This window comes from Notolepis coatsorum (genome assembly GCF_963971535.1).
Source record: "Notolepis coatsorum genome assembly, chromosome: 3".
NCBI lineage: Eukaryota > Metazoa > Chordata > Actinopteri > Aulopiformes > Paralepididae > Notolepis > Notolepis coatsorum.
This window is the reverse complement of record NC_140167.1, coordinates 21,375,832-21,396,080: the sequence shown is the minus strand read 5'-3', so window position 1 is coordinate 21,396,080 and position 20,249 is coordinate 21,375,832. Positions and strand designations below refer to the sequence as shown.

The window sequence follows — 20,249 nt, the reverse complement described above, 5'->3', positions numbered from 1 at the left end:
TGAATGGGATTCATCCGCACGTGACTCTCGCAGTCAGAGCTGTGGAATGTGACCGACTTGGGGTGACTCACTCACCGGGATGTAGAATGTGTTCATCTTGCGGTCCTCGTTGGCCGTGAAGAGCATACCTGTGTAAACAAAGTCAGGAAGGAAGGAAGGATGGACGGCAGACATTAATAGGACAGTCTATGACATATATATATAGACTCTTGCCATCTGTGGTTCCTGCCAGGCAATCTTTTTTGTGTTTTATATTATTACGTGAACAAAGTGGGGCTCTCGCAACTCACTTAAGGTGTTTTATTGGTGTCCAACAGCAGATAGTAAGGGTCGAAAACGTCGTACTATCTGCTGTTGGACACCAATAAAACACCTTTGGAGCATTTAAAGTGAGTTGCGAGCCCCACTTTGTTCATGTACAGTTTGGCTCAGCACCAAGGAACGGAGGATGTGCGTTATTTTTTATTATATATATATATATATATATATATATATATATATATATATATAATTACGTGTGCACATCACGTTGAACAATACTTTTAAAGCGGAATTTCGCCAGATTTTCAACTTGAATCCCATCGTTCTGTTGTGTGAGGAGTGATAAAGCGGATATAAAATAGTACAAATGTGTTCTGTGTCTTGATAGCTTTGGCTAGACGGACCGTATGTCTAGACGGCCAAGTCACTGCATGACGGTGGTGGGGCGAGGGGGTACTAGGTATTACTAGGTATTACTAGGTATTATCAGGTATTATGGCAACACATGTGTACGCATGAGTCTTAAAAAAAAGGCCACTTCGCAGATTTTGACCCCGAATCATAACATTCTGTTGCGAGGAGGACGCGTGACAATCGGCCATGACATTTACCAACATGTTCAGGCTGCGCTGGTCCCCCCCGAGAAAAACCCTACCGGAGGACGTCGCGCAGACCTCCAGTGAACCGCAGACAATATCTCCTCAACTATTTTCAACCGTAAAGAGGCTCAACTCGAGAAAGCTGCAGGAATAGTTTAAGAAATGGCGTCTGTGGTTAACTTCAGTAGTGTCTGTGGTTCACTTCAGTAGTGTCTGTGCTTCACTTCAGTAGTGTCTGTTCTGTGCTTCACTTCAGTAGTGTCTGTGCTTCACTTCAGTAGTGTCTGTTCTGTGCTTCACTTCAGTAGTGTCTGTGGTTCACTTCAGTAGCGTCTGTGGTTAACTTCAGTAGTGTCTGTGGTTCACTTCAGTAGTGTCTGTGCTTCACTTCAGTAGTGTCTGTTCTGTGCTTCACTTCAGTAGTGTCTGTTCTGTGCTTCACTTCAGTAGTGTCTGTGGTTCACTTCAGTAGTGTCTGTGGTTCACTTCAGTAGTGTCTGTGGTTCACTTCAGTAGTGTCTGTGGTTCACTTCAGTAGCGTCTGTGGTTCACTTCAGTAGTGTCTGTGGTTCACTTCAGTAGTGTCTGTGGTTAACTTCAATAGTGTCTGTGGTTCACTTCAGTAGTGTCTGTGGTTAACTTCAGTAGTGTCTGTGGTTCACTTCAATAGTGTCTGTGGTTAACTTCAATAGTGTCTGTGGTTCACTTCAGTAGTGTCTGTGGTTAACTTCAGTAGTGTCTGTGGTTCACTTCAATAGTGTCTGTGGTTCACTTCAGTAGTGTCTGTGGTTCACTTCAGTAGTGTCTGTGGTTCACTTCAATAGTGTCTGTGGTTCACTTCAATAGTGTCTGTGGTTAACTTCAATAGTGTCTGTGGTTCACTTCAATAGTATCTGTGGTTCACTTCAGTAGTGTCTGTGGTTCACTTCAGTAGTGTCTGTGGTTCACTTCACTAGTGTCTGTGGTTCACTTCACTAGTGTCTGTGGTTAACTTCAGTAGTGTCTGTGGTTCACTTCAGTAGTGTCTGTGGTTAACTTCAGTAGTGTCTGTGGTTCACTTCAGTAGTGTCTGTGGTTCACTTCAGTAGTGTCTGTGGTTCACGTCAGTAGTGTCTGTGGTTCACTTCAATAGTGTCTGTGGTTCACGTCAGTAGTGTCTGTGGTTCACGTCAGTAGTGTCTGTGGTTCACTTCAGTAGTGTCTGTGGTTCACTTCAATAGAGTCTGTGGTTCACTTCAATAGTGTCTGTGGTTCACTTCAATAGTGTCTGTGGTTCACTTCAGTAGTGTCTGTGGTTCACTTCAATAGTGTCTGTGGTTCACTTCAATAGTGTCTGTGGTTCACTTCAGTAGTGTCTGTGGTTCACTTCAATAGTGTCTGTGGTTCACTTCAGTAGCGTCTGTGGTTCACTTCAGTAGTGTCTGTGGTTCACTTCAGTAGTGTCTGTTCTGTGGTTCACTTCAGTAGTGTCTGTGGTTCACTTCAGTAGTGTCTGTTCTGTGGTTCACTTCAGTAGTGTCTGTGGTTCACTTCAGTAGTGTCTGTTCTGTGGTTCACTTCAGTAGTGTCTGTGGTTCACTTCAGTAGTGTCTGTGGTTCACTTCAGTAGTGTCTGTGGTTCACGTCAGTAGTGTCTGTGGTTCACTTCAGTAGTGTCTGTGGTTCACTTCAATAGTGTCTGTGGTTCACTTCAATAGTGTCTGTGGTTCACTTCACTAGTGTCTGTGGTTAACTTCAATAGTGTCTGTGGTTCACTTCAATAGTGTCTGTGGTTCACTTCAGTAGTGTCTGTGGTTCACTTCAATAGTGTCTGTGGTTCACTTCAGTAGTGTCTGTGGTTCACTTCAGTAGTGTCTGTGGTTCACTTCAGTAGTGTCTGTGGTTCACTTCAATAGTGTCTGTGGTTCACTTCAGTAGTGTCTGTGGTTCACTTCAGTAGCGTCTGTGGTTCACTTCAGTAGTGTCTGTGGTTCACTTCAGTAGTGTCTGTGGTTCACTTCAGTAGCGTCTGTGGTTCACTTCAGTAGTGTCTGTGGTTCACTTCAGTAGTGTCTGTGGTTCACTTCAGTAGTGTCTGTGGTTCACTTCAGTAGTGTCTGTGGTTCATTTCACTAGTGTCTGTGGTTCACTTCACTAGTGTCTGTGGTTAACTTCACTAGTGTCTGTGGTTAACTTCACTAGTGTCTGTGGTTAACTTCACTAGTGTCTGTGGTTCACTTCAGTAGTGTCTGTGGTTCACTTCAATAGTGTCTGTGGTTCACTTCACTAGTGTCTGTGGTTAACTTCAATAGTGTCTGTGGTTCACTTCAATAGTGTCTGTGGTTCACTTCACTAGTGTCTGTGGTTAACTTCAATAGTGTCAGAGTTTTTTGGGGGGAAACTTGTCATGCGTCCTCCTCCTCACAACAGAACGTTAGGATTCAGGAACAGAATCTGCGAAGTGCGCCTTTACACATGCGTTGCCATAATACCTAGTGATACCCAGCGTGCCACTAGCCCCATCACAGTCCCACACTTTACACATGCGTTGCCATAATACCTAGTAATACCCAGCGTGCCCCTATAGCCCCATCACAGTCCCACCCTTTACACATGCGTTGCCATAATACCTAGTAATACCCAGCGTGCCCCTATAGCCCCATCACAGTCCCACACTTTACACAGTCACTAACACCCTCTGGGGTATTGTTGGGTGGAGATTAGGGATGTCCGATATTATCGGCCGATATTGGCAGTAAAATGTGATATCGGAAAATATCGGTATCGGTTTAAAAACAAAAAAAAACAATAACAATATGTGTTATATATATATCCAGTGAAATGATTAGTTACCTGAAATTATTCAGTTTTTTGGACGGGGAAACCCTGCATATATCGGTATCGGTTGATATCGGTTGATATCGGTATCGGAAATTAAGAGTTGGACAATATCGGAATATCGGTATCGGTAAAAAAGCCAATATCGAGCATCCCTAGTGGAGATCTAAAGTGGGTCACAGGCTTGTTTCTGGTGGGCATGACGAGAGAGCACCAGCCCGAGGGCCAGATCTCCTCCGTTCGGGTCTGTCCTGGGCTGCAAACGTTTAAGATTACCTGGTTTACGGTTCTTCCCTGGAATCTTAATCCCAGTTGGAAAGAACCAGAAGGGAATTTGGAGTCCATAGGTTCCAAGCAAGGCAATAAGCAACAGACAAAACCTACTGGTAAATATCAAGACGCATTTCGGATGTCAGGTTGACATGGCTAGAATTTGATTTAGATTGGGGACTGAGGACTAAAAACAAAGGAAGCCATTTAAGATTGGATGTATGCTAGACTTCTCGATGACTTGAGAATTGATTTCAAATACACAGTAAAGGGGCAATCTGCGTTAAAACATGAACCACACCACCAACAACAGAAATAAGTAAACCAAGCAATGACAGGCCACAAAGTCAATTTGGGTTTCGATTCCACAGTGTTCTGGCGCCACCCACAGGTGAAATGGGCCTACTGCACATACTGTTACCCATACTGTATGAACTCTGAATTCTGTGACCCGTCCTCAATTTATACCTGCCTACTGCCTTCACTGTCTACAACCGCCTTACACTGTAATCATAACTAACTACCTCAAACTAGGGCTGGGCGATATGGCCAAAAATGATACTGTGATAACGATATGATAATGTTTTTTTTTTTAACAACAGATGTACGTTTATTTTGCAGCAATTCTTTGACATTGCCACCATCTTTAGTGTTACATCCCCTCACACTCCAGTTCTCAGGCGGCAGCTGGTTTGAAAGCGAAAGTAAACCGGCTTCTCTGCTGGCTGTGGCTCCAGGGGAGTTGAATAGGTCTGGCTCTGCTAGTTTCTTTTCTATCTTTTGGCGCTTTTTTGGTGGACAAACCACCACATGTGCACCGTGACTCACGACTAGCTCTGCTAGCACACATAGCCTACTGTGTACAGACGGTTTCAAACTGTATTTTAAATTAGAAAGCAAACTAAATAAATCTCAATTTGGTCAGTATTGTCATTTGGACAAGCAAAGCCATTACTTTAAGTTGCAGGCAAGAAAGACAAGTCTGTCCACTGTCTCTGCTTTTAAAACTGCCCTGTTGCAGGTCACACAAAAAAATATATATATATCGACCCCCCCCCCCCCCCCGATATCGATTACTAAAATATACTGCGATAATTATCGTTATCGTTTTATCGCCCAGCCCTACCTCAAACTATAGTCTACCCATATAACTCTGTATGATAGCACTCCCACTCCAACTCAAACGGTCTCATTCAAAACACAACCTACGCTCGCTGTCCCCCTCCACGCTCTCCTCTGACATCCTGTCCGCTCTACCCTTGAATAAGACTTTCTCTGCTCTCCCTTCGGATACGGCAACCTCCACCCTCCTTACAGCCCGCTCAACCTCCTTTGAAAAGCTCTGTACCCTCGCCAAGAAGCCTGCCAGCCTTTCCACACCCAGACCATGGCTGACAGATGTAGTGAGAGAAGAAAAACAGAGCCTGAGAGCGGCTTAGAGGAAGTATAAAAAGACCAACCTGACTGGTGACATCACTAACTAATCACAACCTCTTGTTAGCATTCTCCAAAAACATTACCACTGCCAAAGCCTCTTTCTTTCACCATAAGATCGAGGCCTTGGCCAAGAACCACATCCACAGCTGCTTTGCCCAACCCCTCCCCATTCCAAGTGCTGAATCAAGAGCCTCATCTTTCTCTCCCATTACAGACACCAAAGCGGTGACACTGGTAACATCGAACCGTCCCACTACATGCCAGCTGAACACGATACCCTCCCCACTCCTCCAGACCATAGCACCAGACAATCCTCCCATTCCTAACTGCAACCATCAACTCCTCCATCAACTCTGGGGTGGTTCCCACCTCTCTAAAACAAGCTAGTCACACCGCTCGTAAAAAATCCAACCCAGAACCCCACCATCATAGATAACTATCCCCCGTCTGTCTTCTCTCTTTCCTCTCAGCCAGCTCACTGATTATCTATTACATAACAACCTCCTAGACCCAAATCAGTCAGACTGGTCACTCCACAGAGACAGCGCTCATAGCAGTCACAGAGGCTCTTCACTTGGTAAAAGCAAAGGGCCTGTCCTGATTCTCCTGATTCTATACCTATAAATATACTTGCATATAATCCTTATACTGTATATACCTACTTATACACCTGCATATAAACAATATATTTCTGTTAACTCATATAACCATATACCAGTTAATATTTATAGTTATAGCTTAAAGTTATAGTTTGTATAAATGAAAAAAAAAAATTTGAGGGGGGGGAATAAAAAATATATAATTCATTCATACAAACTATAACTTTAAGCTATAACTATAAACTAGTTATATGAGTTAGTTGTATAGATAGAATATACACTGTGTACTATTTTTACAAATCTACTATGGTTGATGAACCTGGAAAAACAAGCATCTCACGTTTTTCTGAATGTATGTAAAAAAAAAAATTAAGAAACGGTGACAATAAAATAATCTGAATCTCTGTATGATAGCATGTACAATAATGATGTATATACTGTGTGTATATATATATTATATATATATTATATATATTCATTCTTACTGTATATATATCTATCCATCTGTTCTGTACATACCTGCACATAATCCTTTTACATATCTGTAGATACTATATCTATATCTGTACATATCCCTTATCTACTCTTACTAGTTACGCTGGCCAGTAAGACGACTACCACACTGTCTTTATACCTGTATCACTGTGCATATTAATATTACAACTCTGTACATAAATCTGATCACCTGTACATTACTATTGCACTTTACTGTTACATTTGCACTCTGGTTGGATGCCAAACTTATTTTCGTTGTACTCTACGTGTGCTGTATAATGACAATATATTTTAATCTAATCTAATACAAGAAGCAGTAGATAACATGTCTATCTATTGAACTTTTCTTGCCTTCAAATACTTAAAACAAGGGATGGACCGATACCACTTTTTCACTGCCGATACCGAGTCTGGCCGATACCATGTGCCGATACAATCCATCTATTTTACCCAACAGTATAGACTTGGGAACATCAGTTTGGGGTCATTAGACAAAAGGTATTGAGATAAACAAAATGTTCTCCATTAGGGAAATCCAACATGCTTCTATTATGTAAAAAATGAAATGCATCAAATCACATTGCTTTCATTTCTGGCAGGTTACAAATAGTTCTGGGCATCAGATTTTAGTATCGGGGGGAAATTATCTGATACAGATACACTACGTTAGCCTGGTATCGGACCCGTATCGGATACCGGTATCCTATTCAGTGCCATCAATCACCTGAAGTAGCATCCAAAGCTTTTTAAGTATGCACCCTTAAGAGAAGTCGCTCTGCATTGACTGTACCGTCATTCAGATTCCTACTGTACTGTACACGGTGTCGTGTTTCCAGTTATATACGGTTACTGTAAGACAACAACCACAGAGTTTCCTGTAAAGGACACCAATGAATTCAGGTCCAGTCTCACCCGAGCGAGGATACATGCACACGTCGTTGATGTTGGCCTGAGGTTCTATGGAGGAGAACACCTTGCCCTGTAAGGTGAAGGACAGAAGATATTACAGATATTAGATATTACAGCGCAAAGAGTCCATCTGCACTGGTTCTAACCTTATAATTTTCCTGGCAAATTCAAATTTTCTAATTCAAAACGACTATTCTAGGTCTTCCATGACGGCTGGGAACCTGGATTTGACCATTTTTATGTAGTAACATTGTGATGATTGGACAAAATGACAAGCTCTCATAAACAAAGATAAGTCTGAATTTGTCTTCATTCTTGCCATCAGGGAAAAAGACAATGTAATCCTGAAGGGAGTGCATGTTGGCTGCCAGTGGAATGATGCACAGTCAGCAACAGAGCTTTCTGAAGGTCAATCTACGTTATGGCCAAGTGTATCACAGTCTTACAGTGTTTTTGTTCCACATCTTGATGATCTTGGAGTCGGCGGACAGGACCAAATCCTGCTGCTCGTGGAAGTTGAGCGACTTGATTGGCAGGTTGTAGTAATGGTCTTTAACCAGCAGGGGGCGACTAGAGCGCAGGTCATACAGCACCACCTTCAGAACAGAGAGAAATATTACATGGAAAACTCCAGTTCAGTTCAGAAATGTATTGGATGTCAGTGGCACTCAGTTTGCTACTAAGTGCTTACTGTAAAAAAGCAGTGTAACCATATAATAATAATAATAATTGTTGTGAAGGGCCAGATTAAACCGAATATATATATTTATTTATATATATATATTTAATTGTATTTGTATATTCTCTAATATTCCCTGATATCCCTTGTATATTCCTTGTACAATATGCATTGAATATCCATTCTAGCCTACTGAACATCCCATAATAGTCTCCATTCTACTATTGGTCGAGACCTCGGTGCCAGGCTGCCATACCCCTCAGACCCAGTTCAAACGTACCGCTCGACATGTACGAACAAGTCCTAGTTCCGCGTAGGAATTTGGCTACCGCACCATTAATGGGACTATTTGTTCATAGTGCGTATATATACTGCGCTACTAAAGTAGGACTTTCTTTTCAGTCCAGTTTCTTACCCTCCAATAGAGTCACAGACGTAAAGCCTCCCCGCGACGCCACGTGTGGGAGTAAGGCCAAGTTCGCCTACCATCGGTATTGAGACATCGTGTATATTAATATTTGAATCGTCATATTTGGCACTATATCGTCGAGTTGGACGTAGTCTATTAAGCTAATAATAGTCTGTTAATATATAGTGCTTCGTGCGGTGAGAATACTACCGTAGTCAGTACCCCATCGTTTCGGGCAGAGAACTGGCTGCTTACCCAGGGTGGTTGACCCTATGTGAAGCTGCACCCGAGGAGCCCCAGAGCCGACGAGCGAGTGGACCTGTATACCGGATTATTCTACCGACGACAGCCCGCCTTCCCAGGCACGGATTATGCTTTGGATACTTTGATTATTCCATGGATAAAGACCCCCGACACTGCCGTGTGTTGGAACCCCCCCCCCTGGAGAGGACGCAAGGTGAGGAGACGCTCTGCAAGACGAGGTCTCTTCACGTCTCTCCCCCGTGGACCGGAGAGAGCCGGCCCACAAAGAGTCCACCTACTTTCATCTGTGGTCCAAGGATCGCCGGCGCATTGAACGGCACTACAGTGGGTTCACCTGGGATACCCTTGGCCGGACGAGGCAGCTGGATTCTACCCCCCCCCCCCTCCTACTCCTGTCGGCTTACAAGCGACCGGATTAACCCCCTCTAGTGTATCCAGCCTATAATCATTAAAGTATCATTGCTGTTATTCCTTAACTATTCCAGGTCGTATATTTACCACCTGCGCCTTCAGAGATTGGACATTCTCTATTGATATACCGACGAATACTCCTTGCCATAAAAGTGCATACTATTTCAATTCATAAATGTAATTAAGTGATTAAGTGCTTATTCTACACACCATCGCTGTGTAGGAAATAAAGACCTGTTTCTAATTCGTACATTTGTGTTGGATCCGTTTCATCTACGTGAGAGTGTTCATGATAATATATTTATGCCGTGTACTGGGTGGCCGAATATTAAGTACAAAGGTAGTGGTAGTAAGTATCATATCTAGTAATACAGTCAGGGAATTGTACCCCTCAGTTACAATTGGTCCTTCGAGCCGGATGGTAATTAGTGTAATATTAATATAGTGTTATTAATATTGAAATGGCCTATGATGAACACTCCACGAAACGATCCTCCTAACCAACGCCCGCAGCGCGAACGACGGCTCCCTCAGTACTTAGAGGCTTACGCTGTCAGTCAACAACCTAGTCTCCTACTAACAGTAAACGCGGTAAAACTAGAAAGTAAAAGTATGTCTAACCCCAACGCCCAGACTACCCCGACCATAGAGGCCCCTACGGGCTCTAATGTAACTGACCAAGTTCACGGTGGGGACCAGTGGGAACCAGACATGACTTCACACCCCGCCAGTACTGAAGAAGTAGTCCCCGATGAGTCCCGGGAGGAATACAACGCTACCGAGAGAGAACTCGGCACGGAAGAAGACGGGGAGAGCACCGTGGAGATAGAGCTCCAAGGCTCCGCAAGGAGTACCCCGAGGGAAGGCTCCCCTATACAACCGCCTTCTCCCAGCGAGGCAGAGAGGACCCTACAGCAGGCATTCCTCGTCAGCCTGAAAGCCTCTACTGAACGCGATAGACTCCAGGGTGAACACGATCGATTGCAGCTACAGCAACGGAGCGAAGAAGAGCACATACGCCTGGAAATAAGACGCATTCAGATGGAAGAGAATGTGGCCCGAGACCGAGCAGACAGCCAGCGAGCAGCTGCTGGTGCTCTACGGGACGCAGAGCGCGACAGATAGCAAGCGCAACTAATAGAACAGCTGATCAGACGGACAACACCCTCTCCCTCCGCCAGAGGCTCCAGGAACTCGTCTAGACACACCTCCAGGGCGGCATCCCCTAGCCGAGTAAACAACCCTGAACTTGACCAACAGACGAGGTCTATACCCCCCACAGACCACCTCCCCCCACCGGTCCAAGCGAGACCTAGCAACCGGGAAGGAGCAGCATATCCTGTGGAGAGGCTAAACCAGAGACTACAAGCACTGGATGACCTAACTGAAGACGAAGAGGAAGAGGAGGAGAACCACGCCCGAAGACAGCACAGTACTCTACCGGACCAGGAGGTCCGGTACAGCCCAGGCTATACTCCCGCGGAGCTGCGCTACAGACCCCCGACTCTATACACGGGTGAGCACGACGCACGACCCGCACCGAGGAACAGCACCTGGACAAGCGGGCCATGGTACACTGCCGGTACCAGCCCATACCAAGGAGCGGGAGGAGACTCGCCTAGGAGGCCTCTCCCCCAACGCTCGCCGATGTATCCACAGTCAGCGTCATACATTGGCACGCCTATGGTACCCGACTTCACCCAAGAGAACCGGGCCCAGTATACAGAACTCCGCATGTGTCTGGAGACCATATTGGTGGATGTATTGGATGAACGCCACAAATACGCCATCCTACTGCAGCACTTAAAGGTGCCCCAGGCACATAATATAGCGCTCGCCTACGCGACTTCCACCACCCCATACACAGCAGCGCTGGTAGCATTGGACCAGAGGTATGGGCGCATATGGGATTACGTGATCCAGGAGATCCGACACATCGACCGCTTACCCCCAGCAATAGACAATCGAGCACTGGACGACCTGTCCATCAGAGTGCAGTCCCTGGTAGGGATGTTGGGAGCGCAAAGAGAGAAGGGGAAGTATGAACTTTACGCCAACTCAAATGTGGAAAGGATTCTGGAGAAGCTGCCGCCCGCTCGTCAGGAGCGCTTTAGGCGGCAGAGGGACCACAGAGACCCGAATGGCCCCGAACCGAACCTCCTCGATCTAGCAGACTTCCTGGCGAGAGAAGTCAGCAGCCTACGGCTAGATACATTCGGACGGAGCACCCCTGGCTCCAGAGAAGGAACCAGACGACTAAATGATGGAAGAAGATCGGTGACTGTGATGCACCAATCGGAGTCAGTACCGAGCAGCAGGAGCCACAGTACCCCCTCCAGAACGGAGAAGTGGAAGATAGTGTGCCCCTACTGTGAGAAAGAACACTGGCTAGCGCAATGTGACTCCTTCCCCAAGCTGAACGCGGAGGAAGCAGGTCAATGGATAAAGTCCAACAAGCGCTGTTTTCGCTGTGCGCGCTCACACATGGCAGCCGAATGCCGCTTAAAGAAAAGGTGCACCAAGTGCGATGGAGCCCATCTGGACATACTTCACAACAGTAACAGACGGCGCCCTTCACCTGCACCATCCAGCCGCAAAGCGAGCGTCATGTACATCGATCCCGCCAGCAGCAGTGGAGCCCGAGTACTCCTAAAAGTAGTGCGTGTGACACTAAGCTACCAGAATAAAGTCCTGGACACTTACGCCGTCCTCGATGACGGGTCAGAGAAGACCCTGCTGCTCGCCTCCGCTGCGGCCCAGCTAGGGCTGCGGGGAAGCGAAACCCAAATGACAATTCGGACAATAAGACGAGATTTGAAGACGATAAAGGGCGAGAATGTCTCATTCTCTATCGCAGCAAGCGGCCAGCCTGAGCGACGGTACCAGATTGCAGACGCTTTCACCAGCCAAGAAATAGGACTGTCGCGGTACACATACCCCGTCGCCAAGCTGATGGAGAAATATGCACATCTGCGCAAGTTACCGATCCCGCTCATAGACAATGCTATGCCGACCCTGTTGATAGGCTCCGACCATGCAGACCTCATTGTCCCGATAGACCGGGTTCATACCGGACCCCGAGGCTGCCCTGCAGCAGTCGAGACCCGTTTGGGATGGACTCTCCAAGGCCCGCTCGCCAAATCTCTCAACCGAAGTACTAGATGTCTCCACTCCCGAGTCACAGAGGGAGAAACCGCACTCCTGCAACACGTAGAGCGGCTATGGACCCTAGAACAAATGCCCTTTAAGAACGGAAAGAAAGACATTCGCTCTAAAGATGACATTTATGCAATTCACCTCCTCGAGACAGGGACCAAGAGAGTCCCGGTCAACGGCGTGTTGAGATACGCCACGCCACTCCTGCGGCGAGAAGGAATGCCTACTTTCCACGCCAAGACAGACGCCACAGAACGGTACCTGCTGAACACGGAGCGGCGCTTAGCCAAGAACCGCGCCCAAGAGAGTGTATACCGCGCTGAGATTGACAAGCTCATCACAGCGGGACACGTCACAAAGATGGACATTAAAGAGGCCGACCAGACCACTGAATCGTGGTACGTGCCCCACCACAAGGTCCATCACAACGGTAAAGACCGCATAGTATTTAACTGCAGCTACCAGATCGGATCCCAAAATCTGAATAAAGAGTTACTGCCCGGTCCCACACTCGGCCCCTCCCTACTCGGCGTTCTACTCCGCTTCCGCCAGGAAAAGGTGGCCATCAGCGGGGACATTAAAGGAATGTTCCTGCAGGTGAGATTAGTAGAGGCGGACAAGCCCCTGTTACGGTTCCTATGGAGAGAGAAGCCAGGAGATGAGCACCCAGCCATCTACCAATGGGAAGTCCTCCCCTTCGGAACGACGTGCAGCCCCTGCTGTGCGACATTTGCACTACAGAAACATGTAGCAGAGGACCCAGCAGCGGACGAAGAGGTCCGACACAGCGTAAAGAACAGCTTCTACGTAGACAACTGTCTACAAAGCCTTTCAACCCAGGAAGAAGCCGAGGCTCTCCTGATTAAACTCCGCGCCTCATTGATCAAAGGCGGCTTTGATCTCAGGCAGTGGGCCAGCAGCGATCCGCAAGTACTGCGCAGCCTCTCCTCCGAGGACAAGGCAGCCAGCAGCGAGACCTGGATGGCTACAATCCCGGGAGAAGCCCAGGAGATGACCCTGGGATTGGTGTGGCGATTCAAAACAGATTCGCTTCACTACAGACACAAGCCCCTGACTACGGAGCAGGGAAGGCCGGCGGCGGCGCCGACCACCAGACGGAGTGTGTACACAACACTCGCCCGACAATATGACCCGCTAGGATGTATTCTACCGTACACCACCAGGGCAAAGATGATTGTACGAGCATTGTGGGACAAGGACCAGGGCTGGGACGACCCCATTCCCGCACACCTTGCATCCACCTGGAGAGAGTGGGAGATGGAGCTCCACTCACTCCCAGGCATTAATATGCGCCGAAGCTACTTCCCACCCACGGTGAGGCCAGAGACATGTAAAATGGACTTACACGTCTTCAGTGACGCCTCAGAGGTCGCATACGGATCAGTAGCCTACTTGCGGGCCCAAGACCAGGGGGGAGAGATCTACACAGCATTTGTCCTCGCCCGCTCGAGAATAGCCCCACGCAAGCAACAATCTATCCCACGTCTAGAGCTCTGCGCAGCCCTAGCCGGAGCGCACCTAGCCACGCTCATCCAACGTGAGCTCACCATACCGGTGTCTAGAACAATCCTGTGGTCAGATTCCACGACGGTACTCGCCTGGATCAAATCGGACTCATGCAAGTACAAAGTCTTCGTGGGAGTCAGAGTCACCGAGATTCAAGACCTAACCGAAGAGTTAACCGGAGAAACAGAGTGGCGCTACGTTGATACAAAACAGAACCCAGCTGACGTCATCACCCGGGGGATGCCCCTGGATGACCTCACCCGTCGCAATGTCTACAGTGACGGCCCCGCATTCCTAAGACTCCCGGAAGGACAGTGGCCCATGCCTATCCCGAGGGAAGCAAGTCCAGAGGAGGTGGAAATTAAGAAGTCTGTGTTCTGTGGATTGAGCACCGTAGCCTCCACCGACCCTAACATAGACGATTGCACGTCCATAGAGAGTGCACAACAAAGAACATTCCTGCGGTACCACCCGGAGTGCAAGTCCCCCGCTGATATGTCAGCAGCTAACTACGAGGAAGCAGAATTGCTTCTACTGCAGCGAGCCCAGAGAGACTCGTTCCCCGATGAATTGGCCTGTCTACAGGGAGGAAAGCCCGTCCCATCCGACAGCAGATTAATTCACCTGGCCCCCGAGAGCGACGCTCATACCCTCATCAGAGTGGGTGGTCGCCTACGCAGAGCCCCCAACACACTCCTGATGGGGCGGCTAGATCCTGCATTACCCCAGACAATGTACCGGCCTGAAGAAGCGAACGGCCGACGAATGTGGAGGTACAGCCAAGTATTAGCCGACAAGTTTTGGAACAGTTTCCTACTGCACTACCTACCGTCTCTACAGACCCGCCAGAAGTGGGTAAAGGAGAGAGACAATTTGACAGAAGGAACAGTCGTCATGATTATTGATCAATCACTGCCCAGAGCTATGTGGCCGGCCGGCCGCGTAAGCAAAGTGATCACCGGTGCCGACGGCAAGGTCCGAGCAGCTGAAGTGCTCGTCCAGGGTCGCACTTACACCCGTCCCGTGGCAAGGCTCATAGAACTGCCTCGACTCCCAGACACAATCGATGATGACCATGACCCTACAACCCTATGACTTTGTGAAGTTGACTGACCCCTACAGCAAACCCTTATGTGTAAATAGACAACGCGATTAATCTGTCTCTGTTTAACTGATTAGGTCTGGGACCTATTCAGGGGGTGGCTGTTGTGAAGGGCCAGATTAAACCGAATATATATATTTATTTATATATATATATTTAATTGTATTTGTATATTCTCTAATATTCCCTGATATCCCTTGTATATTCCTTGTACAATATGCATTGAATATCCATTCTAGCCTACTGAACATCCCATAATAGTCTCCATTCTACTATTGGTCGAGACCTTGGTGCCAGGCTGCCATACCCCTCAGACCCAGTTCAAATGTACCGCTCGACATGTACGAACAAGTCCTAGTTCCACGTAGGAATTTGGCTACCGCACCACTAATGGGACTATTTGTTCATAGTGCGTATATATACTGCGCTACTAAAGTAGGACTTTCTTTTCAGTCCAGTTTCTTACCCTCCAATAGAGTCACAGACGTAAAGCCTCCCCGCGACGCCACGTGTGGGAGTAAGGCCAAGTTCGCCTACCATCGGTATTGAGACATCGTGTATATTAATATTTGAATAGTCATATTTGGCACTATATCGTCGAGTTGGACGTAGTCTATTAAGCTAATAATAGTCTGTTAATATATAGTGCTTCGTGCGGTGAGAATACTACCGTAGTCAGTACCCCATCGTTTCGGGCAGAGAACTGGCTGCTTACCCAGGGTGGTTGACCCTATGTGAAGCTGCACCCGAGGAGCCCCAGAGCCGACGAGCGAGTGGACCTGTATACCGGATTATTCTACCGACGACAGCCCGCCTTCCCAGGCACGGATTATGCTTTGGATACTTTGATTATTCCATGGATAAAGACCCCCGACACTGCCGTGTGTTGGAACCCCCCCCCCTGGAGAGGACGCAAGGTGAGGAGACGCTCTGCAAGACGAGGTCTCTTCACGTCTCTCCCCCGTGGACCGGAGAGAGCCGGCCCACAAAGAGTCCACCTGCTTTCATCTGTGGTCCAAGGATCGCCGGCGCATTGAACGGCACTACAGTGGGTTCACCTGGGATACCCTTGGCCGGACGAGGCAGCTGGATTCTACCCCCCCCCCTCCTACTCCTGTCGGCTTACAAGCGACCGGATTAACCCCCTCTAGTGTATCCAGCCTATAATCATTAAAGTATCATTGCTGTTATTCCTTAACTATTCCAGGTCGTATATTTACCACCTGCGCCTTCAGAGATTGGACATTCTCTATTGATATACCGACGAATACTCCTTGCCATAAAAGTGCATACTATTTCAATTCATAAATGTAATTAAGTGATTAAGTGCTTATTCTACACACCATCGCTGTGTAGGAAATAAAGACCTGTTTCTAATTCGTACATTTGTGTTGGATCCGTTTCATCTACGTGAGAGTGTTCATGATAATATATTTATGCCGTGTACTGGGTGGCCGAATATTAAGTACAAAGGTAGTGGTAGTAAGTATCATATCTAGTAATACAGTCAGGGAATTGTAACCCTCAGTTACAATAATAATAATAATAATAATAATAATAATAATAATAATAATAATAATAATAATAATAATAATAATAATAATAATAATAATAATACAGCTGAATATTGTGTCCCAGAACAGTTCAGTCAGTATTTGTGAGCATGCACCACTCTCTCCTAAAGCTAGAAATCAGAGAGACCAACCCTCCATTTGGTGATGTCACTGGGATGTAAAATCTGAGGCTGCTCCATAGACAACGAACGGGGCTCTAACTTTATCAGGCCATAAGTGTTTGAGCTCTTACACCCAAACAAGGTCTATATTCCATGTAATATGGTTAGCAGTGGTTACAGGCAGCCACACTGGAAGGAGGAGAACTACACTAACACTCCATGCAAGGCCTCTATTATTACTGGTCCGTAATGGAGACTGTTGGACTTTTTTGCTTCACAATCCCATTTTGCTGCAATAAAAAATATTGGAGTGAGGTGAGCAGACGTTACGAAACGAAATACTTAATTTTATCTTTCTTTTTTCTTCTATGAAGGGTATATACATTTTGTGCTGGTAAGATACTGATATATTTGACTGTGTGTGTGTATACAGTGACAGTATATATATATATCTATGAACCAAGGTATGTCTACATAGTATATTGACATTGTTACTATAACTTTTATTCTATGAACCACTGTCTGCTTGATATCTCACGCCTGTTCTTTTACACTTGTCCAGGGACTACGGATGAAAACTAGCCTGCTTGGCTAAATCTGGCATATTTCTTTTACGTGCATTGTCCCCGACAAATAAACTAAACAAAACAATATTGTGACTCCAGTATGGTGATAATATGGCATCGTGGGGCCTCTGGTCAGGGATTAAAGCAAAAAAAAATCTCCCGACTGAAATTTTTTTCAGGCCAAGTCATATTCTTATTTTAACCTCCACTGTATTTCTTTTTAATAGCGTTGGCGTTTTAAGGGAGCCTACTTGTTTCGGTTTCGTCGATAATCCAATGTACAGTTACCCCCCCACCCCGCCTACCCAACCCTTCCCTCCCCAACCACCTCCAATGTACAGTCCCCCCCCCCTCCACCCAACCTCCTCCAATGTACAGTTTCTTCGTCAAATGTATATGCTCTCTTTTTTAGACTCTTATTGTATCACAAACAATACTGTGTAAATCTGGTACGTCATAAATGTATAGATGTAGCAGTATTATCTATCTGTATGTCATGTATGTCATATATGTTATGATGAATTGAAAATGGGGGACCCTGATGTAAAGAGGAAAGTCTTTCTCTGGTCTGCAACCCCTTGACAATTGTGTGTATTGAGCTGTACTGTATTGTACCCATTCTGCAATCCGTTATAACAATCAATCAATATTTAACCGATTGCAGAATGGGTACAATACAGTATGGCTCAATACACACAATTGTTAAGGGGATGCAGACCTGAGAAAGACGTTTGTCTTGTTTACATCATCAGGGTCCCCCATTTTCAATTCAGTGACATTTATGACATGCATGACATTGACATGACATTTATGGCATAGGGACATACTACAGGTATATAGTACTGTTACATTTGTGACATATACGATATGCAAATATACAGTAATGTTACCCATAGATCCTGACAGAGAGAATATATACGGTGGGGAGGAGACTGTCTACCGATACACCTGTGTGATGTTGCTACGGAGTTAAGCTAATAAACGTATACTCACAACCACAGCAGGGGACTCGCATATTGTACTGTGAAGTAACACGACAATGACAAACGTGTTGTTTCTGTTTTTCTTTTTGACATCGTTGCGGCACACGGAACAAGTTAACTCACCACTACAGCCCCCAGTAGCGCTGCCTAGCCAGTCTCTTCAAACGTCCTCTCCTCTCGAAACTTTTTGTTAGGTGGTCCCGCTCATCCTTTTCATCTGAGAACCCCGCGGTGGGTTCTCTTTTTAGTGGCCGGCTTACTCCTTCCATTTAACAGACGCTATTAAGCTAACGTTAGCTAATCGGTATATAGCAGCGAGTGCAAGCAGCGTGGTGGCTGTGACGTTGGTAAACAAGCAGTTGACGCGTGAGGCTGCAAAAAAGGCGACCCGTCTCTCGAGTCGCTGAGTGATGATGACTGCTTGGCGCGATAGGAAAAAAAAGCCCTTTTCCATATTTGGCGCCTCTGATTGGCTCAATTTTGTTTCAATCTGTATGCATCTACAAATCATGCAAATACTTCCGTCAGACTGCGAATCAAATGGACGGATCTCCCCAATCAAATTGACGGAAATCCGTCTGGAGACGGAATGCTTTAATGCATGCCTCTGGTGCTCTAGTGTTTACCTGCCCGGTGCTGGTGCCTACTGCCATGGTGAGAGAGCTGTTGAACTTCAGAGCCGTGACTGCAGGCAACGCATCCACTCTAGACAAACAACACATACAGTCAGTTGTGAAAAGTATCATCGAACCCGGAGTCACAATTATGTGCAACGAAAGTAAACATAGGGCTGCTGTGATCCAAGGGATTTTGTAATGGTGAAGTATTATTATCATCGTGCGAGACAATTCTGATGTCATCGTCTCATTCGGCTTGAAATGGAAAGTGGGCCCACTTGGGGAAGTCGTATGGGGCTTTGTGTAACGAGATCCATGTTGCTCACGGAGCATTAACAGGAGAGAGGGAAACGAGAGTTGGGAAAACTTCAAAAGGGTTCGTCTACACACACTGACACAGGATCTAACCCCTCTGTGACCGGCAAAGAGATTTAACCTATTTAACAGGCAGCTTGATCTGAATACCGTAATGACATAGTGGGTGACAGGATACACATTGGCTGACATGTTTGCTTTTATTTGAAAGTGGAAAAATATGAAAGAGGAACATTTCTAAAAAGAGAAAACAAGGCAAGGATCATGATGATAAACTGACCTATCTCAAGCCCGCCCTCTTTTCTTGACCCTCTCCAAGATCAATTGTCGCTTTCCTCTGACAGATAGGTCGGAGAGGCTTGAGATATGTCAATTGTCACCTGGCATCGTTTGCTTGCTTGGATGTTTCAATTGAGTTTTCATCAATTCCAACCAGTACAATATAGTGTTTTTTTGCATTTATTTAAAAAAAATTGGACTTTATGGTGTTCTTGTTTTGTTCTTGACTTATTGTGATGTTTCTTCTTGACTTGTTTAACTCATTCAGCGCCAATCATGAGAAAAGTCAGGGTTTTAATCGTTATTTCTTTTATTAGCTATATCCATTCATTTTCATCCATCCAGCCTGATGTTATCATTGGGAATGGGTCTGAGCTCGCAAAAGGGCAAATACCGGCGCCTACGCCTTCCGGCAGGTATTGCACTCTATTAGAAATGGTGTAGTTTCTTTTCAGGGCCGATCTGAGCCGTGCGGGCGGGGTTTAAATACTCAGACGAGGCAGGGCTTTACAACGATGGCATGGAACAATAACCCCGCCCGCCCGTTCATGTGTAACGCTCTGTAACGTGGGACGGACCTCCACGAGCAGTATTTGGAATGGCGATCAGATAATTGGATTCTTTCTTTTGCATTACATCAGATACCAGGTAAGAACACTATATATAAAATCTTGCGTTGATCTGATATTTCTTTCTACCCCGATCGACGCTGTCTCTGTGTGTGTGTGTGGCTGTGTGCCGTTGGGTGCAGGAGGTGGCGGGGGGAGCCCCGCGGTCCAGGGCCCTTTTCATTCTTGCATGAGGAAGGATAATAATGATAATCTAGCGTTGATTTCAAGATTCGATAATCAGGCGAAACATTACAACGTGTGTAGTGTA

General features: G+C 46.3%; 1 protein-coding gene across 1 annotated transcript in view; it reads right to left on the bottom strand.

The window, feature by feature from the left end:
- Positions 1-20,249, bottom strand: part of nol10 (nucleolar protein 10) — a 64,079-nt gene that overhangs the window by 34,725 nt on the left and 9,105 nt on the right. The window contains exons 10-13 of the mRNA XM_084310624.1: positions 18,786-18,864; positions 7,834-7,983; positions 7,391-7,457; positions 76-128 (exon numbers count right to left, since the gene is read on the bottom strand). Of these exons, the coding sequence (XP_084166750.1) occupies positions 76-128; positions 7,391-7,457; positions 7,834-7,983; positions 18,786-18,864 (349 nt within the window). The remainder of the gene's footprint in view (positions 1-75; positions 129-7,390; positions 7,458-7,833; positions 7,984-18,785; positions 18,865-20,249) is intronic.